A 19,839-nucleotide genomic window follows, 5' to 3' on the forward strand; every position below is an offset into this window, starting at 1 on the left:
TCTCTCTCTCTCTCTCTCTCTATATATATATATATATATATATATATATATACGGCGGACATAGTGAGAGCCGCCAGCCCCCCCCCCCCCCCCCCCCCCCCCCACTTGCGAACGAGTTGGTACGCCACTGAATGCATCGCCAGGATAAGGCATGCAAAGTTTAACTCACGAGGTTCTGACGCATACTTGACACAGGTTTTTCGCCATGTTTTAACAGCGGATCTGTTGTAGGGCTGGGCCTGACGACAGATGAGTGTCCATCATGTCACGCTTCGGTTCCCAGATACACTTATAGATGGCGTAACTGCCTAGGTGGTGGACGAAGCGGTATTTCTATAGGTGGTGTTGGCCGGAGAGGCGGTAGCCAATGCAAGGCCGCGCGGTGCGCAGGAGCGAGTCGATGTGGAGATTAGGCGACTGGCTATGGGTATAAGAGCCACGGTTATGTGCGCCGCGCCCTTTCCGAAGATGAGCAAGACTTCTCGTACGCACGAGGAAGAAGCCGCTCGTCACGAGCGGCAGCTGGCATGAGAGCTTTCACTGCGTGAGAGCTTTCACTGCATTTCGACAGCTCTCACTGCGTGGAGCTGCATGGCTTTACTTTTGTTAACTTCTTTTACTACAAAATAATGCAACCATGCTCGCAGAAGAGCGAGGTTAGGTTATGCCAAATAGTTCAGCAGCAATAAACACCGGAATGATATTACAACTTACGTCAGATCGGAACGTTGAGAGTGTCCTTTTGCAGTGAAATAAAAGTCACAACGAGGTTTGCGATGACATTTTATTACGACTACAATTTTCTAACACCTAACGCGAAGCTTTATTGTGGACCTGAGATCAGATAGGCATCCGTTATTCAACAGCCTAGAAACTACTGCGAAATTACAGATGCGATAAATAAGAACTGTGAAACAATGTGCAGTCCAAGAGGAAATATGTGCTTATTTCTCTCCCAAATTCCTACGTTCAGCTTAAGGTCACTGTAAGCGAGACTGCTTATTTAGAACATTGTTGTTCGCTGCTGGTGCGTTCAAAAGGGCGATAATGTCACGTGCCTGGTTGTGGCTGTGTAGACAATCGAAATTTGCGCAGGAAACATGGGTATCCGTCCTGCAGCGGGAAAAGGAGGTGCGCTTTCAACCTTGGAAGTCCCAAAACTGAGTTGGAGAAGCAGGCACCTTGTTAATCGAATTACTGACTTGATACATATCTAATTAGCGGACGAAAGGACGATTGACAATACAATGAAACCGACAGGAACGAGTGCTGCTTGTTGTTTTCTTATTCTTTCTCTTACCATTCGTCTTTTCTTGTGCTAATTTGATATGCATCACTTCCGTAATTCGCAGAAATTAGCCCGACACTCATCTGTAATAATGTTCATCGACGTTTCGAACCGTGCCTAGCACGTCCCTAAGACGCTGGAACGAAAATTGGCCAAGGCTTCGCCCCGAGGTACTTTCTTCGCTGCATGAATCAACACAGTTGGAGCTTCCTTTTTTTTACGATGACACCCCTCTGGCTTTTGGAAGGGTGGACACAGTGACGATGTTGAAGCCCGACGTGGAAGAGTTACACCATACAAACACAATCGCTTTCAGGCTTTCGTAAGTTCGTCAGATGTGGCCCGCCGGCCGTTTTCGTTCGCGGCCCACTCATCTTAATGTAGTCTTTGCACCACTTAAGTTGCGTCGTTCTTCACGGCGCTATTTCTTTCTTCAGCTTTGCAATCACCTGAAAGGAAGTGCGAGTTTACCATCAGTGAAGAGGTAGCTATCGCTTCACCTCGAAACACATCGCGACGCAACAGAATGCGTGGCCTCGCATTTCATCATCATAATTGCCGGCAGTGTTCGACTTATAATGAAAAAGAAAACGTATTCTGTGTCATATCTCGCACGCACGCACGCACAAACACACACACACACACACACACACACACACACACACGCACGCACGCACGCACACACACACACACACACACACACACACACACACACAGACACGCACGCACGCACGCACACACACACACAACTTCATTAACACACGAACAACACACAGGAGAATTCCAACGCCCAGCACCGCACTTTCTCCTGGAAAATTTTCACCTTTAGCTCAAGCACCATCTTGCCTCATATATTCCTCCCCCTTGCCTTAAATTACTTAGAATTTAATAATGAGTCAGCTTCTTGGACTGCGTTCTTTAACGATCGTTTGTGAGAAAAAGTGAGATATTTTCGTAATTCCTAGTTGGCTTCATGTTGCACTGTCTCATTAAGTACGTTCATTATAAACTGATTCAAAAACACGATAGTTAAGCGACTTTGTGCAGTTCGGGGAGAATATTTATATGCGCATTTTACAGTAGGCATTTGACGAGTTTTCGTCGGCATAAATTGAGAAATGGAAGGCAGAGTTCTGTGCCGTTTCTCGTTCAGGCTATATTCTTCGAGTGGGGCAGAGGGCAGAGGAGTAGTGCACTTTTTCACCGCGAAACACATAACAAAGCTACTAAACCGCAGCTTTATCGACCCGGCGCAAATGAATCGCGGACTTTTATGTTGTCTCGCATTTCCTCGTGAGCCCGCTACAACGTAGACAAGAAAAACGAGACGTTGGTAACTTTAGAGCCTGATTGGACGGCCATTTAGACAACATTGGTTGACGCTAGTTTCGATAGTTTATACGTAGGAAGCAGCGAGGAAGAGATTACACAAGAACTGCCTAATGAAGGGTAAGCGTACAATGTTATGGTGAATCAAGCATCTGAATCTTTAGCCGATTAGGTTACTAATTGATAAATACATATCATTTTAAATTGGAATAGCTGGTACGAATTCGTGCTCCGTTGGTCTCGCATCGCCGTGAAATTCGTGCTACCTAGATTCCTTTAAGCAACACCAACGACACTGCATTCCAATATCCTAAAAGTGACTCGAGATATTTTGACATACTGAGGTCTTAATGAGACCTAATTATTCAGGCAAAATATTTCTACGAGTCACAACAAAACGACGAAAAAAAAACCGGTTATTGACAAACAGGACCTTGCGGGTACCATTTGCGACGTTTCGCGTCATTTTGCGCTGTTTCATTTAAATATACTTAGTCATTATCAAGCTAGCAATGGTGCCCGCACAAAATGTACTCACAGATTTAAGCTTGGCGATTTCTTTCGTTTCAGATGCCCTTATGATGTCGTTGGTGATTTGTCGGACGCGCGTAGCGTACCTGGGATGAAGCAAATCAGAAAATATAAATGCGCCGTTCAAATGCACACTACAGAACATTGCGAGAACACTGTCATTGTTCTCTTGACAGAGACCACACTTTAATTGTTGAGAAACACAAAAGGCCAGGCATTGGTCATTGGCCTATCAATATGCGTGACCTTTCGCGCACAAACACGCACCACAGTACCAAAGAGCTTAGCCAAAGCTCTTAGTATTGCCAAAGAGCTTAGCAACTGTGCTTATCAGCTGAACTGTGGCAACACTGCAAATTAGCTGCATTGAGACTCTCATTCCATGCGAGTGCGCTTTCATGCACAATGCCTGATTGTACGTAAGGATGCTTGGAGCGGCCCACAGAAACCAATTTACCGAAATCGTTCACTCGAGTAGGCAAAAAGGGAGAGTGACATAAAACAGGATAATCGAAAGGCCGATTCGTTGATCCCCTGGGCAGATTTAGGAAAAGCGCTGTGGCTGTCCATGTTAGTAGAATAGATTATTCGCAGCTCCAGGAGATTAATCACGCGTGGAGGTCCCGTTGGCTACGAGCGCAATATACATAAAATATAGTGATACGCATTTTAGGATTGCGCGCAAAGTGAAAAGAGCGCGAGTAGGCGATTACGGACTGCACGGCTGTTCGCAGAAATTACACATATTGGTAGCTGCTGGATTTAATATTTAGTCAAACCAAAATACCCACCACACACACACACACGTATATATATATATATATATATATATATATATATATATATATATATATATATATATATATATATATATATATATATATATATATATATATAGTTGCAGCAAGGAAGTCACGTTGGCCCCGGTAGAATGAGGAGCAAGAGAATGTACGACGCGCGTTGGTTCTTGCGGTATGTTTACTGACGTTTCGGCTGGTCCACCAGCCGAAACGTCAGTGAACATACCGCAAAAACCAACGCGCGTCGTACTCTCTCTTGTTCCTTATATATATAAGCAACATCTGAATGCCGAGGGCGCCCTGCGCATGTGCGGCCTGTATTTTCTCCTATTTTACATTGCTTTGCCGCAGAAGTTGTCCGAACTGAATGATTCTGTGGATTTTGTGACATATATTTGGCAGTGTTACAAAGTAGACGGGTGAGCCCTGCTTTACGTGAGAACGTTGGCGGTGTCGCTGCAAATTCAGCACCGGCATGATACATATTTCAACACTGAATTCTCACGATAGATTTAACAGCAGTTGGCCACGCAAAGTACACCACATATATGAGCATGCACAAATTCGGTATGTCTGTCGTAATATGGAATAACTGAACCGCTTTAAAAAAAGGTCGGCGTTTCACCGCAAGGGCGAAGCAATGAATGCGATAGCAACAAATTGTAGTGTTATACGAAGTGAGGCTGGCCGCTAACTGTTTTGTATCCGATCTCGCGTAACTACAAAACGCTGGTGTAAGAGAATACGGCCGCTCCAGGGAGAGATAGTCACTTCGCGTTGAGAGCGCAGCACGTAGAAGAGTATACAGCCGCCCGCTGTGATGGCTGTCGAGATAGCGCGCGCGCCAGCGATCGCGACCGCACCCTTAGATTCAAAGTTCAAAGTTGCTGCTCGCGCGACACGGGCAGGGCGTTTCCTGTCTGCTTCAACGGCAGGCCTCCCTAGCGGGGTGATGTTATCGCATGCACCTTCCGAGCGACGGAAATGGGCCAGCTCGTTTGATCTCTGCTTCGGCAGCGTTCGTCACCCCTGCTCGCGCGCTTTTACCCGCGGTGGAACAAACGATGCGTGGGGGGATCTTATCAATTTGGACTTCATACGGGAGGGACATGACGGCGACGGCAAAAACCCGTCGAGACTGTCCACATAACTGCGATCGCAATGAAAAAATCAATAATTAATCGGAAACGAGTTTTGCGACTAATGGTTGCTTTTGTTCGAGAGACAGACTTAAACGTGCGATGACACGCCTTGCTGATAACGCATGAGATGCTCAAGCGAAACAATTTTCGGCTATCGCCGGGGTAGTCTCGCCCGACGAAACACTACCACCGCCTAAGCGAACAATGCGCCATTGATGAGCCATCATCATCACACGCTGAAGTCGGTAATGTTGTGTAACCATTAAGATTTGTACGCATTTCAGAGCATACGTAAGGTAGTTCGTACACGAGCGAGTTGACGGTCTCCTCGACGTGTTCGCTGCTGGGCGAGACGTTGACGAACATGAGCGTCTTGGCGGTGCCGCCCAGAGAGTCCTGCATGAGCATGGTCAGCTTGTTGTTGCGATAGGGCACGTGAGACTGCTGCGTCACGAGAGCCTGGATCACGTCTCCGAGTGCCGACAGTGATTTGTTGATGCTGTTTGTCTCCTGCGCACGTAGAAAATGTCGCACGACCGTTCATGCGGGTTACCTACACACTGAGTTCACATTGGACGTATTTTATTTATATACTTTGTAGAAAAAAACATGGCTGATCCCTCTGTCATAGGAATCGGTATAACACGAAAGTGAAACGCGTCTTCACAGAAGTTGTGCGTATCGTGTAGAGATATATGAGAGCTTCTACAAAGTCTATTGGTGTTTGGCAGCTATAGCACCGTTTGACGTATATGCACCCATGTTGACGGCATGTCTCTATCGCGACCACTAACGCCCATGATCATTATTAAACCGGTGTGGTAGTTGAAGTTGTGAACATATATTTGGAATCAACGAATTGTGAATTGTGCGTAAAGATGACATCAACAAGCTCATAATCAAACTGGTACCCCGATATGCACTTCAGCTACTTCTTCAAAGCGTCGTCAATTAAGGAGAGAAGCGGCACGGTGTGCGTTACTAGTAATGGATTACCGACGCCTGTGCTCATGCATACACTACCACACTGCCGCTTCAGCAACACGGGAGGCAGAGGTTCGTAGCTTGAGCCGCAAACGCGTGCGTCCCCTCTGGCCACTGTCTCGCTCCACCAGAGGCACGACATTCGCCCGTCGAAATCGCGTCCTTTTTGCAACGCGTATGCAGCAGTTTTGTTAGTCGGTGCTCTCGCAATCGAAGCAGTCGGCGGCCGCAGAATCTCGTTGGTGCATGTGGAACTGCACTGCTCCATGAGACGGCGCACGCTAACACGAAGCGAGGGCAAAGACGTGACTGCGTCTAGGTTCCCCTTGCGACGCCAGCGCGAGTCAGTGTCCCTTGCTGGCATCGAGACGCTTTAACCATGACCTCCGATATCGCACGCAATCTCGGAGTAAGCGCTAGTAAATGTCGATCGTGACGCATTACTTCTTTTTACCTCGCACAGACGACGGCACCGCCCCGCTCCGCCCGCCTACCTACATCGCCAACAGAGAGCACCGTGCGAAAGAGGATATGTAAAAGATATAAGGCGCGTTCGTGGAGTGCCCGTCATCTGTCAAGTTGGCTTATTTGGTTGAGCGTCAGGCGCTTACCCTCGCGGCCGCAAAGTCGTGGGTTCGATTCCCAGCGACGGATCTTTTTCGTAGTTTTTTCTTTCTCACCCGTTGGCGTCCATTTTATCAACGTCATAACCGTGACGGAAGTACTTGGTGGACCCCGGCATAAACCACTATCGTGTTAAAAATCACGATTGTTAATAGCTTTGCCAAGTGTTGAATGTATGGGGCAAATTAGTAAGGAATGAACGAAACAATTCTTTATTTTCCGGCCAGTTTGTGGAGAGGGCCAACCCCGCCTAGACGGCGGCCCATGTGCTCTGGCGGCGTCTGCTGTTTGCTGGACGGCCCATTTCTGGTCATCGGGGGCCGAGGTCCCCCACCGCTCTCTATCTGCCATTTTGCCTTGTCGAGCCGCTTTTGGGCAGGCCCACAGGATATGATGGAGGTAGGCCCCGTTTTCGCAGAATTTGCATTTTCCGGAATAAAGGTCTGGGAAGTAGAGTTTGAAGGCCACTGGGTTTGGATACGCTTTTGCTTGCAGGAGGCGCCACGCTACCGCCCGGCTCTTGTTTAAAGATTTGTGTCCCGGAGGAGAAATCGCCCTCATAGTGCTATGTTATTTCGCTATAGCTGGTGATCCGGTAAACCCTCGTCCGCTGAGGCGGCATGGAGTGGATTAGACAAAAGATATAATTTTGAACACAGTGTTGTCAAGTACTGAAATTCAACAAGTGTCGCGGGTATGATAAATGGACGGTATAAATGAAAGTGTTGTGATAACTATATATAACTGTGACTTATGGCGCACCCTCCCGTCTTGTACCTATATACCTGCTGGAGACTGTGGAGGCGCGCTATATATAGTCAACACAATAAAGTGCGCATTTTCAAACGAGAGGTAAAACCCATTTACCCTGCATGTGTGCCAGGCCCTTCTTAAAATCACAGCATATACACGGAGTGAATGATGATGAGTGGGCGAAGCTGCGGAGGTTCATCGGTAAACCGTGAATCTTCCGTGAATTCTGCCCAGTACATCATCACCGACGTGAGATCGGGCGCGTTTATACTAAAGGTTCGATGAGTTATGACGACTTGCAGCTCACTTTAATTTTGCATGTACGCTGTGAATTTTCATTGTTTAGAAAACCATTGCTTTAGAAAACATCTGGCGTCTTTCGTTAAGCAGCTGGCGCCTTTTCGTTTTGCTTTAGAAACATCTGGCGTTCTTCGTTTTGCTTTTACAAACATCTGGCGTCTTTCGGTTGGTTTATTTCATCAATCAACGGCGTTTTGAACAAAATTTTTATTGTTTAATCACGCACAGGAGAAATCTCACCAGGCACTACTTTGGAGGTAAAGAATGGCTGCTAATGGGAATGAGAGACAGAAGAAGTCGGCTTTTAGCTAACGCTGCGAATTTTTATTGTTCAAACAACGCACAGGAAAAATCTCCCACCGGCACCACCTTGGAGGTCAAAGCGTAAGACTGGTTACGCACTACGACTACGACTACGAGGGACGAACGGGTGCCGCCTTAAGGAGCTTCGCCCCTAAAAAAAGCACCCCGCGCAGGCATGAATGCAGCGCAATATGCACACTTTTCTATCCTGTCATTGTAGTCTTAAGATCACCTCTTAGAAGCCCTTATTAAAAATAGAGCGGTTAAGCGAGACAAAGTAGGCTTCTGATGTAATTAATGAGAAGTTGCCCAATTGGAAAAGCGTTTAGGCGTGTTATCACCCGTGTTGATGACACAACGCAGTGTTAAAAAGCGTCAGTGTTGGCTTTTCATTTGAGATTATGAAGAATCAGACTTACCTTGATGTGATGTCCTTCAACTCCACTCTTATCCAGTCTCTCACTGCCGGCAAGGTCAACCAGACTTAGCTGCAAAATCAAGACAGAAAAAAAAATCAGCCAGTCCCACGCCGTGAAAACCGTCGGACATCGAAGCCGTCGCCCCTTTCACCAGGCACTAAGTATTTCATATACTTCCTAACCTGTTCGTGACGAGCATCTCTCCTCATAAGTTCGTGTTGGTACTGGCGAAATGACCGGTAGCGCCATCGCCATCGTCTCGTCGCTAGGGCGTGATATCTCGAGCGCGTTCTTTCTCGCTGATCTCGGATGGATGGATGGATGGATGGATGGATGGATGGATGGATGGATGGATGGATGGATGGATGGATGGATGGATGGATGGATGGATGGTTGGATGGATGGATGGATGGATGGATGGATGGATGCTATGAGCGTCCCCTTTATAGCGGGGCGATGACATGTGTGCCGCCAGTCTCGACAAAAAAAAAAGTTTTTTCCCCCTCTTTTGTTGCGTATCTCCTAGCAGCGCCTCCTCCTAGTAAGCTCGCGTTTGCACCGCCGGAACGACCGGCGTCGTCGTCGCCGTCGTCTCGTCGCTAGCGCTCGGCGTCTCGGGTGCACCACGTCCGCTCAACGAACATGACGACATCGGAACGAGAATGAGCCCCGCAGACGGGCGCGCCATTCGCTGCGACAGGGGAAGTGCGAGTGGCACACGTGGCCACTCACCTCTCGAATTTCTGTGCTTCCCATAAATTCATGTTGTGTGAGCGTGAGTGTATAGCCCATTGGCTATGACTTTTGCCTTCGGACCGTGAGGGCTCGGGTTCAAGCCCCGTCTCGCCGAGAAAATTTACTCGCTTCCCTTCTCAGTTACACCTCCTCTCCGCGGTCGATCACGTGACCACCTTCCCTTTCTTCTCTACGAGGATCCTCCTTTCCCCCTGGTCACGCGGCCTGTTTTAGCGAACGCCGACATCGGCACAAAGTCCGCAAGGTCAGCTTCGCGCTAAAAAGAGGCTGAGTGTACGCGAGTACTGCGTGTTCAGTGGGCTGTCAGGTTGTTCACTTTTAAGATGACAGGCTGCTGTTTATTCTATGTGCTTATACGGCATCGAAGCCAGCACATATGCTGCTCTGAATATCTGCAAACCATGCTTTAGCACACAAAAAAAAAGGAGGGGGTTCAGAGCTCGAGAACATTTCAGCATCGGGGCTTATTCTGACAGCACTAAACACTACCTGTTTTGCAAGTAAAATGCTGCATTGCGCATGATTGCACAACCCATTGATTTAGTGACTTCGACAGATTAGGGGCTTCTACGAACTATTGCAGAACAAAATGAAAGAATCTACAAGCGTAACGAAACATACTCTCATTGCATTTGTATTGAAAACCACGCACGACGATAAGCGCACCAGCTTATGCCGTGGCAATTTGCATTTTTAAGACCAACACTACAAGAGCAGCGCTCAACATTCGGGGACGAACGGCTTAATATGCGTACAGAAGGATCACTGAAAAGCTATAGCCGAAAAGGCTTTCGAATCGCTTTTCCATGCCTCTCGTATTGCTATCAAGCGCGTTTTCACTCAGAAGTCATATACTCGTATTAAAGCTCGCAACAATGCAGATTGTGTTCATGAATGTGTTGATCAATATGCCGTGACTCTGCAATGGCTTTTGCCCCGACGTGGCTTTTTGCCGAGTATACGGGATGTAAGAGTGTTAAAAAGGCTGATTCGCGCTCTTCCGGTGTTTTATTTATTATTTTTTTTGCAGTATTATCGATCTCTCTCACTCACGTTAACGCGAACGCTCGTACAGGTAAGGAGAAAACAACAGCTGCGTACGCACAAACGTGTTTCGCGATATTGGCGTCGCCGGTATATTCCCTGTGTTAGCAGAAAAGGCGCGTCCATATGCGGAAGAACTAAACAAGTTAATAGCTGAGCACCGCAGGTGAATCTACACGTTAGTTGGATTAAGAGGTAAGGTGAATGCGAACTTGATATGGCTCTCTCTCTCTCCCTCTGTGTGTGTGTGTGCGCGCGCGCGCGCGCGCGCGCGTGTGTGTGTGTGTGTGTGGTGTGTGTGTGTGTGTGTGTGTGTGTGTGTGTGTGTGTGTGTGTGTGCGCGCGCGCGTGTGTGTGTGTGTGTGTGTGTGTGTGTGTGTGTGTGTGTGTGTGTGTGTGTGTGTGTGTGTGTGTGTGTGTGTGTGTGTGTGTGTGTGTGTGTGTGTGTGTGCGCGCGCGCGCGCGCGCGCGCTTGAGCGTGTGTGTGCCACTTCCCTGACAAAGTACTTTCTGAAGCCCCCCACCCCATTCGTAGCTACGCAGACGCCACCGGTTTAAGATCAACAATATGGACCATTCTTCCGAGCTTATCATCCTATTGATGACGCAGTAAAAGACACAAGATTCGAAGCTGCCTTGGAGCAGCTTCACGGGGACCAGAACCAGTTTACAAAATAGCCAGCAGAGACGAACAAAGCTGGCACATTTTTTTTTTTGCGTACATAATTGATCCCCGAACAGTGCACAATGCCGCATAACAGTGAAATAGAATTGGGGAAGAAAGGTAAAAACTTTTAATGTACAACACGTTTTGAAGCGTAAGCGTAAAACCTGATAATGAACTGAACTACATGTTAAAGAAGAGCTGAAGAACTATTTGTATCTCGTTCACGTTCATATTTTCTGTGCATCATTTGTTATTGTGCAGTGTGTTAGAAGAAACCAAGAAGCGCGACATATGGAAGCCACGCGGTTGTGCAAAGTCGTGGTAGATATCATGTACCATCCCCCGGCACAAACTACCACCCATCTTCGCTCCGTTATTGTAACAACCGCACGGGAATGGAACCATCTGCCTGCAAGTGCCGCAATAGGCGTGCGCAGGGTTCACTAGGGGGGGGGGGGGGGTCACCTTAGTGGCTGAGAAGTGCCAGACAAGTGGCTGAGTCCTAAAGAAAACTAACTTCGCAATGGATGCAAAACATGAAAATGAAGCGATGACGTCCTTCTAACACGGCCTGCCTTTTATCTCTTCGGCTTCCAGAGCGTAATGGTGGGAAGTAAACCGTTCTTACGATGCAACATCAGGCGTCCTTGGCCGCCATTCTCGGAAATATGTGCATGGCCGTAAGCATGCAGACGCGACTGAATAAAGATATGAGGCAGAGATGGCGCCCCTTTAGATGATTGGAGATTAGAGGAGGCGGCCGCCCCCTGCCGCTTCCCCCTCCTGCATGTGGTTTGTGAAAATATGTGCTCTGTTATGCTCGTCTCTATTGTTAAGCACTCAATTTGCACCATGGAAGTCGACCAATATGCGCGCACTCAAACAAACAAACAAACAAACAAACAAACAAACAAACAAACAAACAAACAAACAAACAAACAAACAAACAAACAAACAAACAAACAAACAGACAGACAGACAGACAGACAGACAGACAGACAAAGAGACAAACAAACAAACAAACAAACAAATGGACAGACAAACAAAGAGACAAAAAATAAGCAGCTAACAAACAAACAGAGAGAGAGAGAGAGGGCCAACATGTATATACGACGGCGTACCTTTCCCCTGAGGACGGCTCCATTCAAGCGGTTCGTGCTGGTGACCTCCACCGTGGCGACAAAGTGTGACCGCGAACTTTGGGCGTTCATGCGCGTGCAAGCGACGCGCCTGTTTCTCAGAGCGCGCGCGAAGCATTCGCACAACTGCGCCGAGTTGGACACCTCCTCTGTCGTCACACCGGGCACGAACGTGTGGCCGCTCGAGTCCTTGCGAACCTCGAGCTTCTCCTGCAACAAAGTGTTCATGAGAACAGCATCAAGTTTAGAGACCCCCTAGCTTCCATTTGGTCAAGAGTTAAATCCGACGACGTCTTATTTAAGGCATAATCAACATTGGTATAAGGGAATCCACCCTCACTCTGCCAATTACTATAGCTTCCTGGTTAGCTCAATTGTTAAAGCGACTGCTCCGGAAAGGCGTTGGTCCCGGGTTCTATCCCCGGACCAGGACGAATATATCGCCAACTAAGAAGCTTTCTGTCTGAGAAATCCTTATGGTTTTCCGTGTGGCTTCGTGCTACAAACGGGTGGTTGTCATTTTTTTCTTTCGTAATTAGATATATGCCTCTGTGTCCAAAGTTTCGATACGAAAACTTGCAACAACGGGGAGGCCTTGCATTTTGTTCTGGCGCACGTTCTTGAACCGTGAACACCAGATATTTTAAAAATGGCATAATACGTGCTGTGGACTTTACTGCTTGCTATGATTCTGCTTCAATTTACAGAAAGCGTAGATCCAATACAACTCTGTATTTTTGTTTATTTTAGGCTCCACTGAACGGGCAAGTTTATGTTCATTCACTTTCTAATCTAGCGCAGAAGTAAGACATCATTCCATCCACCATTTCAATCCTTTTGATTTCCATTTTTAAATGTAAATAGCCTTCATTTATTTACTTTTATCATTCCCCGTGCCCTGGTAGACAGGTAAACGAAATAGAGTAGCAGGAAGCATATGCTTCCGAACTCTTCACCCGATAAGTCGCCAAATCTAAATATGCTCGCTATGATGAGGACAAATATCTTTGCCGGAAAGTTGTCTCTGCAGGCCGCTCTTGACCGGCCACGGTCGATCAAGTCTCTATTTTCAAGAGTATCATACACTTCTTTCAAAAGAGATTGCACCTACTAGAGTTTAGCCGGTAAACGTTACCTCCGGATTGCTGTTCGCCTTGAGCAAGTCCACAAAGCGTTCGTTGTAGAGCTCGAGGAACGTTGCTGTCACCAGGAACGACTGCTTCATTCTTGGGGAGTCCATGGACATGCGGAAGAAGTAGCGGATAACTTTACTTTTGTGCCCAACTTACAGAACCAGATTTAAAATGTGTTCTTTAGATGTAATTGTTTGCTTCTGTGGCTGGCCACCGGTTTATATAGGCGTTCTTTCCTAAGAGCGGAGCTCTTTAAGCTTTCCGCTGCGCCGGGTAGTGCGAACAGAAATGATCATCATCAGGAACCGCGCATGCGCTCGCTTCGCCCTCTTCATCTTCTGCCTCGCTCCGACAACACGTGCGTCGATTTGTCCGGCGTGGAATGCAATAACTCTGATGGGCGAGTCTGTTACACGACTAAAATCACGTAACCACATGTATCGACTAACCCCGTGGCTGAAATCACGTAGCATCACGTAAACCTAGTCATGTGATTAAATCACGTAACAACAGGTGAAAATTAGTCACTTGACTTAGCATCACGTAACTAGTCACATGACACGTTGCTGCCAAAACCACGTAACGGCTAGTCACGTGACTAAAATCACAACATCCCTTAACAACTAGTCACGTGACATGTTCCCGCCGAAAAAAAAAAAAACGTAACACGTGCATAAGGTGGGGAAACGGCCTAAACCGAACAATAGCCAAGCCTAGCCATACTTTGTACTATTAGCAAAAGCTTAGCATCTCTAGCAAAACCTTGGCATTACTAGAAAAACGTTAGAAGAAGCTAGGTCGAACACTAGCTCCGCTGTTGGTTGCACCACTAGTGGGAGCTGTGCACATTGGAGCTCTTAAAGCTTTTCGTTGCGCCGGGTAGTGCGAACAGAACTATCTCATCATGATCGGCACGCGCGCTCTTCGTCCTATTCTGCATCTCAGTCCTCTTCTTCATCCTCTGCTTCGCTGACAAAACACGTGCGCAGATTTCTCCGGCGTGGCCTGTAATAACCATGGTGGAGGAGGAGAGAGAACTATAACAGATACAGAGAAAGAAAGAAAGATATAAAGAAAGTGAAAACCTTGGCGGAAGAAAATCCCCATGACGCGGCAGGATTCGAACCCGCGTACCCACGATTTGAAGGAGAGCGTCCTAACCGCTCGGCTATCCAGGCTTTTTTTTTTGACCATGGCATTTAATAGAATGCGTATGAAAATAGTACAGCAATATAATATAATATAATATAATATAATATAATATAATATAATATAATATAATATAATATAATATAATATAATATAATATAATATAATATAATATAATATAATATAATATAATATAATATAATATAATATAAGTAAGTACACACAATAACCCGAATGGTTATTAATTTAAAAGAAGTTACGACGAACTTGATTTCAGACCGTACTGGTACACAATCTTGGCGAGGTGCTTAGCCTCGCCACCTTTTCTGTGCAACACCTGATGCAGAACTCTCCCTGGAAAGAAGGACTATAAGTTAGTCTTCCAGTTTTTGTGGCAGTGCTTGTACTTTCATTGTCGCTAAGTGACTGTAGTAGTGTAACTCTGTGTTATAGACTTTTGTGATACTGTGTACTATTTTCGGCTATCCAGGCACGCTGACAGAACGTAGCATAGCCTTGCATAGTATCGTATAGCAAGGGGGTAGAAAGGGAAGTGAGAGTGAGGAGGAAAGATGTGAGGGTGAGGATGAGGGAAATAAGAAGGGGAGAGAATAAAGCATAGCATATAAAGAATGATCGAGAAAGAGAGAGAAAGAAATGCAGAAAGAGAAAGAGAGAATCAAAGAAAGAGAAAGAACGAAATAGAGAAAAGAAAGAAAGAAAGAGGAAGCAAGCGAGAAATAGAGAGAGAGAAAGAAATAGAAATAGAGACAAAAAAGACAGGGAAAAAACAGAGATATGAGAGAAAAACAAAGCAACAAAGCAAAGAAAGAGAACAATAAAGAGAAACAAAGAAGGCCGCCCAGCTCCGAACTTTCTTCACGCTTGGCACCCCTAGTGCAGAGCTGCCTTATTTTTTGTTTCTGTTTTTACCCATTTTGATCCGAGTCTTCATCATTTTTTTTTTCTTTACTCTCCTATCTTCTTTCGTCTTTCTCTCTTCCTAACTTCCTTTATATCTTCCCTCCTCCCAAAAGAGTAGGCGAGCGTTGTTCCCCTCTATGGTAGCAATTGTCAGCCTGCTCTTTCCCTATTTTCTCTGTGTCCCTTTGTATGCATATCAAGCAATAATAATAATAATAATAATAATAATAATAATAATAATAATAATAATAATAATAATAATAATAATAATAATAATAATAATAATAATAATAATAATAATTATTATTATTATTATTATTATTATTATTATTATTATATTATTATATTATTATTATTATTATTATTATTATTATTATTATTTGGTTAGGCGGGTGGGTGTACATCTTTATATCGGCTGTTATAATCTGAAGCACGCTCGCAGACGGACGTTACGTCGCCTCAGATCTAGATGGTGGCAAACAAGTTCCGCGCGATGGGTCGCTCCGTTTATTCGCAGCCGCATCAATCGTTGTTACCAAACATTGATCAGATGTAGCGCAGAACTAAATACAGAGAAACAATCTAGTTATATGTTCTTGTTTACGCGCGGAACTGTCAATAATGAAAATTCGTTAAATATGCGCATATAGAATGCTGCCTGCTTTCTCACCGATAAGAAGAATGTGAACATTATCGCATTGCGCCTCGGGGTATGTTATAAAATCTATCGAAGGCAAACAGCGCTCGCGTTTGTAGTGATTCTGCAATTTTATCCTATCTCACGCTCGCGCGTTTGCACAGGCATCAATAAGCTCAGCGCTTAGCCACGACGAACGTTTGCCGATCGCCCACGCGTCCCGGCGTGGCCAGAATACGTGTTTTCTTTTTTTTTTTTTTTGCTCGAATGGTGTTGATGCCTTCACTGTCCATAGTCACGCCGTTGAAAGCCGTGATTGTAGGGGCGTAAGTTTGCCTGCGCAGTTCCCTATTGCGAAAAAAAAAGAGCACTTATACACACCAAAGACTAAACGTAGGTAAATATGGGAAAACCAGTTTCCGCGGAGGAAATGATTCATGCATACGCGACCGTAGGTTGTGTAAGTGAATTCTAAACATGTTTACTTGTGAAGAAAAATAAGACGGTAGTGCCTTTTTTTTTTTTTTTTTTTTTTTTTTTTTTTTTTTGCGACATAGACTTGCCCTTAAGGCATAATATTTGTTTTGTATATTTGTGTTAAATGTGCGCCGTTAGGCCGGTGTTGTGTATGAAGTGAAGAAGTGTCTTGTGGAATGTGTTGTCATGTATCCATCGGTCATAACTGTTTGTGTCACTGTAGCGAAGACCAGCTTGTAGGAGATGACGGGAGCGTTCCGACTGTAATCCTTGGCATGTCCATATAAGGTGGTATGCATCTGCTTGTATCACCGGAACAGAACAGTACGGGCATGTAGAACCAACTGGTAAATGCGACCAGTTCCATGTTGAAATAACAGCCGGTGTAAGGGCCACCCCTGCCCGAAGCCTCCTAAGCACAACTTCCTCCGCCCTAGTAAGGTGAAGGGGGAGAGAGCAGACACACGGTGGGATAAGAGCGCGTGTATCCTGCCGGAGAACATTTTTACGGGCACGGAGAGTATTTAGGGGTTGAGGTGGAAGGGGAATAGATGGGAGGTCTGTATTAGGAGGGCAGTGTGCCTGTTGGTCAGCAGCAATATTGTGAGGGTTCGCAGCATGGCCTTGAATCCAGTGTACCCTGATGCAAGTGGCTGTATTGCGGTTCATCTTATGTATCGCCTCGCAGATTTCCATCACCTTGTGAACTTTCTTGAGTTCCTGGATAGCCGCTAAAGAATCGGTGAATACGTCAAGTTGCTGAATTGTAGACAGCTTAGAGGTGACATCCCGCACTGCGTCATGAATGGCTTGAAGTTCCATTACAAGAGGACTGGCTTCCGTAGATAGATAATGCTGGTGACCACTAATGAAATTATGCGTGGTGCTTAGGAATGATGTCCTTCCGCCGTCTTGTAGGATGGCAGCATCTGTATAGACTTTGCAGATGTTAGCGCATGGTGCATCGATGATAGAGCGTTCGTCAATAATGCCTGATGTATCGCTGCGCCGTAACTTGGTTGTCTTATTAGATGTGATGGTGGTGAATTCCCAGGGAGGCATTGTATCGGACTGATTGTCAATACGAGACCCGCGTTGAAAGTGAGCATGCAATGCAGCAACAACCGGAACAAGTTGCTTTTTTATTTCACGCGCTTTTTCCCTTTGCGAAATTAGCTCTGCAATGGTGTTAAGCTGGGCGTGCTCCTGTAAAGTTGGTATTGGGGTGATGCGGGGTAACGCTGTTATTGTGCGCATGGCATCACGGTTAATGGTCTCCAACTGTGCCAGCTGTGCCAAAGTTAAACGTTGAAATTGTGCCTGGTATACAATTCTTGGATGTAGAACTGTGCGTACGAGCCGTCGAGCTACATCAGTACGAGCTCCAGCTGCTTTTGATGCAATTCGGCGAATCAGATGAAGCGCTTTTGTGGAACTCTGCCTGACTTTTCGGAGCCAGTGCGCACCACTGCCGGACCGGTGAATGTCAAGACCCAGTATGCGGACTTCCGAAGCCTCAGGAATTGTCACTGTACCAAGTGTAAATGTAAAGGGGCACTGCGTGATCTTTCTGCGTCCTGCCTTGTTAGCCACCACAACATAGCTTGATTTCTGAGCGGAAATGTCCAACCCTGCGTTCCGAGTGTAGTTATCAAGTACATCAAGGGCTTGTTGAAGCTGTTGAGCTTGTCTTGAGACGTCTTTATGCACAGACCACAAAGTCACATCATCAGCATATATTAGAAACTTCACGTCTGGAATCCGGTGTAGTTGCCAAGCTAGAGGTATTAGCGCAACGTTGAACAGAAGAGGAGCCAAAACGGAACCTTGTGGGACACCTCTGTTGGACGTGAAGCAACCTTCTGGCTTTCCATCTACTCTTATAGCAAATGTGCGGTTGTGAAGAAAAGAGTAAATAAATCTTACGACCCGCGGCGGAAGTCCCAGCTCGATGAGGTTGGAAATAATGACTTCATGGTCTATATTGTCATAAGCTTTCGTTATGTCGGTTGCTACAACCGTGCGTACTGCGTGGCTGTGTGGTGAAACCTGTAAAATGTCGTCTGACAAGATAGAAAGTCCATCTTCAGTTCCCAAATGAGAACGGAATCCAATTTGAGCCGGATGGTATTTATTCTCTCGTTCAAGCCACCAGGAAATACGTGTGGCCAGCATCTTTTCAGCGAGCTTGCAGACGGTCGCAGTCAGTGAAATTGGGCGTAAAGCTTGTAGGTTATTTGGAGACTTTCCTGGTTTTGGAATCGGGACAACAACTGAGTGTTTCCAATCAGATGGGACGTCCCCAGTCTCCCATACTTTATTAAGAGCCTGTAGAAGTGCGCCAAGAGCTTCACCTTCCATGTTCTTGAAAACTTCGTAAGGAATACCGTCGGGACCAGGTGTTGTTCCTTTGTGCGAAGTTTCAATCGCCGCTATTAGTTCAGCCATGCTGAAAGGACTGGATATACCTGATGTGGCACTATGATCAGACTCGTCGATTTCGGAGCAGTTTATAGATGATGCGCTGTCATACTTCGGGAAGAATGCTCTTGCAGCCTGTTCTGCAAATTCTTGTGGCGTACTTTGCATCGCTAACCGAACGCTTGCTGCAGGGTCAGGTTGCTTGGGACCACGTTCCATCGACCGGAACGTACGCCACAGTGCTCTGTTTCCCATGCCAGATCCAAGTTTCTCACACCACTCATGCCACCGTCGTCGCGAAAGCTGCTTTTCGTGCCGACGCGCCTTTGCTGCTATATGGTTAGCACGAGCACGGCTACCTGGTACATCTGGATTCCTCGACGCATACACTTCTGCCTGACGTCGCTTTGCCCAAAGTTGCAAAAGAGTGAGGTCCGGTTGAGGTTGTCCTTCGTCAACGGTAGTCATGATTGTGTTACTGCGGAGCAGTTCTTGTAAAGCGGGAAGAATTTCCGAGGGCTCTGTGGGTACTTTATCAATCGATGATTCCCGAAATTTATCCCAATGCGTGATTGCTACACGTCGTCGAATTTTCTTTATGCATCTTCTTTGTAAACCAATTATGATTGGCATATGGTCACTGCCCCATGTATCCGGCTCCACCCGCCACTGCGGCGTCCCAGGACCCAACCACCACGTGAGATCTGGAGCGTTCGTTCTAGATACTGTGCGCACAGAACAGGTAGACACAGCGTGATGGTTCAACAGTGTAAATGTAGCGTCAGTCATTATGTTTTTTACTTGGCATCCTCTTCGAGAGTTGTACTTGTATCCCCAATCTGTATGTGGAGCATTGAAATCTCCACTTACGAGAATAGGAATGCCCGGGTACTTGGAACGTAGGTGTGCTATCCATCCCAAGTTCAAACGTGTGCGCTGTGGTCTGGCATAGAAAGACACTAGAATGACAGGAGTCTTCAATGGTCGTGTCAGGACACCGACAACTTCTTGATTGTCGC

At 46.3% G+C, this 19,839-nt stretch overlaps 1 protein-coding gene across 1 annotated transcript in view; it reads right to left on the minus strand.

The window, feature by feature from the left end:
- Positions 1–774: 774 nt before the first annotated feature.
- The window catches only part of LOC119386262 (uncharacterized), a 62,682-nt gene continuing 43,617 nt past the window's right edge, over positions 775–19,839 (minus strand). The window contains exons 8-13 of the mRNA XM_049414280.1: positions 13,215–13,305; positions 12,062–12,289; positions 8,474–8,542; positions 5,398–5,600; positions 3,156–3,234; positions 775–1,737 (exon numbers count right to left, since the gene is read on the minus strand). Coding sequence (XP_049270237.1) covers positions 1,702–1,737; positions 3,156–3,234; positions 5,398–5,600; positions 8,474–8,542; positions 12,062–12,289; positions 13,215–13,305 — 706 coding nt within the window. The 3' untranslated portion in view covers positions 775–1,701. The remainder of the gene's footprint in view (positions 1,738–3,155; positions 3,235–5,397; positions 5,601–8,473; positions 8,543–12,061; positions 12,290–13,214; positions 13,306–19,839) is intronic.

The sequence above is a fragment of the Rhipicephalus sanguineus genome, chromosome 3 (assembly GCF_013339695.2).
Source record: "Rhipicephalus sanguineus isolate Rsan-2018 chromosome 3, BIME_Rsan_1.4, whole genome shotgun sequence".
NCBI lineage: Eukaryota > Metazoa > Arthropoda > Arachnida > Ixodida > Ixodidae > Rhipicephalus > Rhipicephalus sanguineus.